Source organism: Olea europaea, unplaced genomic scaffold (assembly GCF_002742605.1).
Source record: "Olea europaea var. sylvestris unplaced genomic scaffold, O_europaea_v1 scaffold406, whole genome shotgun sequence".
Taxonomy (NCBI): domain Eukaryota; kingdom Viridiplantae; phylum Streptophyta; class Magnoliopsida; order Lamiales; family Oleaceae; genus Olea; species Olea europaea.
In genome coordinates this window covers 43,325-44,198 of record NW_019260263.1, presented here as the reverse complement: position 1 = coordinate 44,198, position 874 = coordinate 43,325, and the positions used below count along the sequence as shown (strand labels likewise).

Below are 874 nucleotides of genomic sequence, written 5' to 3'. Positions count from 1 at the left end.
TCAATGTTGATTTTAGCATTGGGAGAACGCGAAACAGCTTCGAAAGCATCTTTAGACAAGACAATGGTCGATGGACATGGCCTTTTCGAGCAAAAATCCACCACTGTAACGTCTATGGTGCCCTCCTTGCACGGCCTATTGTTTCCGCTCAAGCACTTTAATCTGTAGCGCCTGCCGCATGAAGCCCCATTATCCCACAATCCTTCATTCACTGCAACAAACAGATTTCCTGGTGGGAATTGGTCTTGTCTATTGCCATGGCACTTGGTAGCTGCACAAAAAGGGAAAAAAATGAAAACATAAAAACATAGATGATGTTCATTGTACTGTCGAGCAATGCAAACATTTTTATTGCGAAGTTGTGGCATATTCTTACGTATGTATGGAGGACCATACGAAGTCGCAGTGCCTATATCCCCTTGGACAAGACTTATTTGTTTGCATAGGACTATTAATGCCATGACTAGAATTGGAAAAGGAAGATCCATCAGCAAAAACTCAATGAATTCTGATATTCAAGGGAGGCAGGCATCAAATTTATAGTATCTACCTTCTCAAATGGGATGATTTTGGATAAGTCATACGGTTTGCATGAACTTGACTTGTTATTGGTTCGAATATATTATTTCTATATACAATTTCAGCGGCTATGAATGCTATTTCTTTACAGGCATGGATAAATCCTCGTCGGCTGTGGAGTGGATTCACACTCCACAAACGGATCACATTAAAACTATATAAATTGGCGAAAAGCACAAGCTTACTACTGGTTGAAGTTATAATTTTTTTTATTATATATAACTTATTTCCTTAGAAAAAACACATTAAAATCATTTTGATCTTACATACTTTTATGAGAAAACGATTTAAGAAT

The 874-nt window shown here is 37.6% G+C and overlaps 1 protein-coding gene across 1 annotated transcript; it reads right to left on the bottom strand.

Moving 5' to 3' along the window:
- Positions 1 to 2: 2 nt before the first annotated feature.
- LOC111387501 (EG45-like domain containing protein) lies at positions 3 to 520 on the bottom strand (the record flags this gene model as incomplete). The annotated part of the gene is made up of 2 exons (XM_023012061.1): positions 377 to 520; positions 3 to 271 (listed from the first exon to the last, which is right to left on the bottom strand). Coding segments are annotated over exons 1-2 (381 nt in total), but the record flags the coding sequence as incomplete, so codon positions are not given.
- Between the last annotated feature and the right edge of the window lie 354 nt (positions 521 to 874).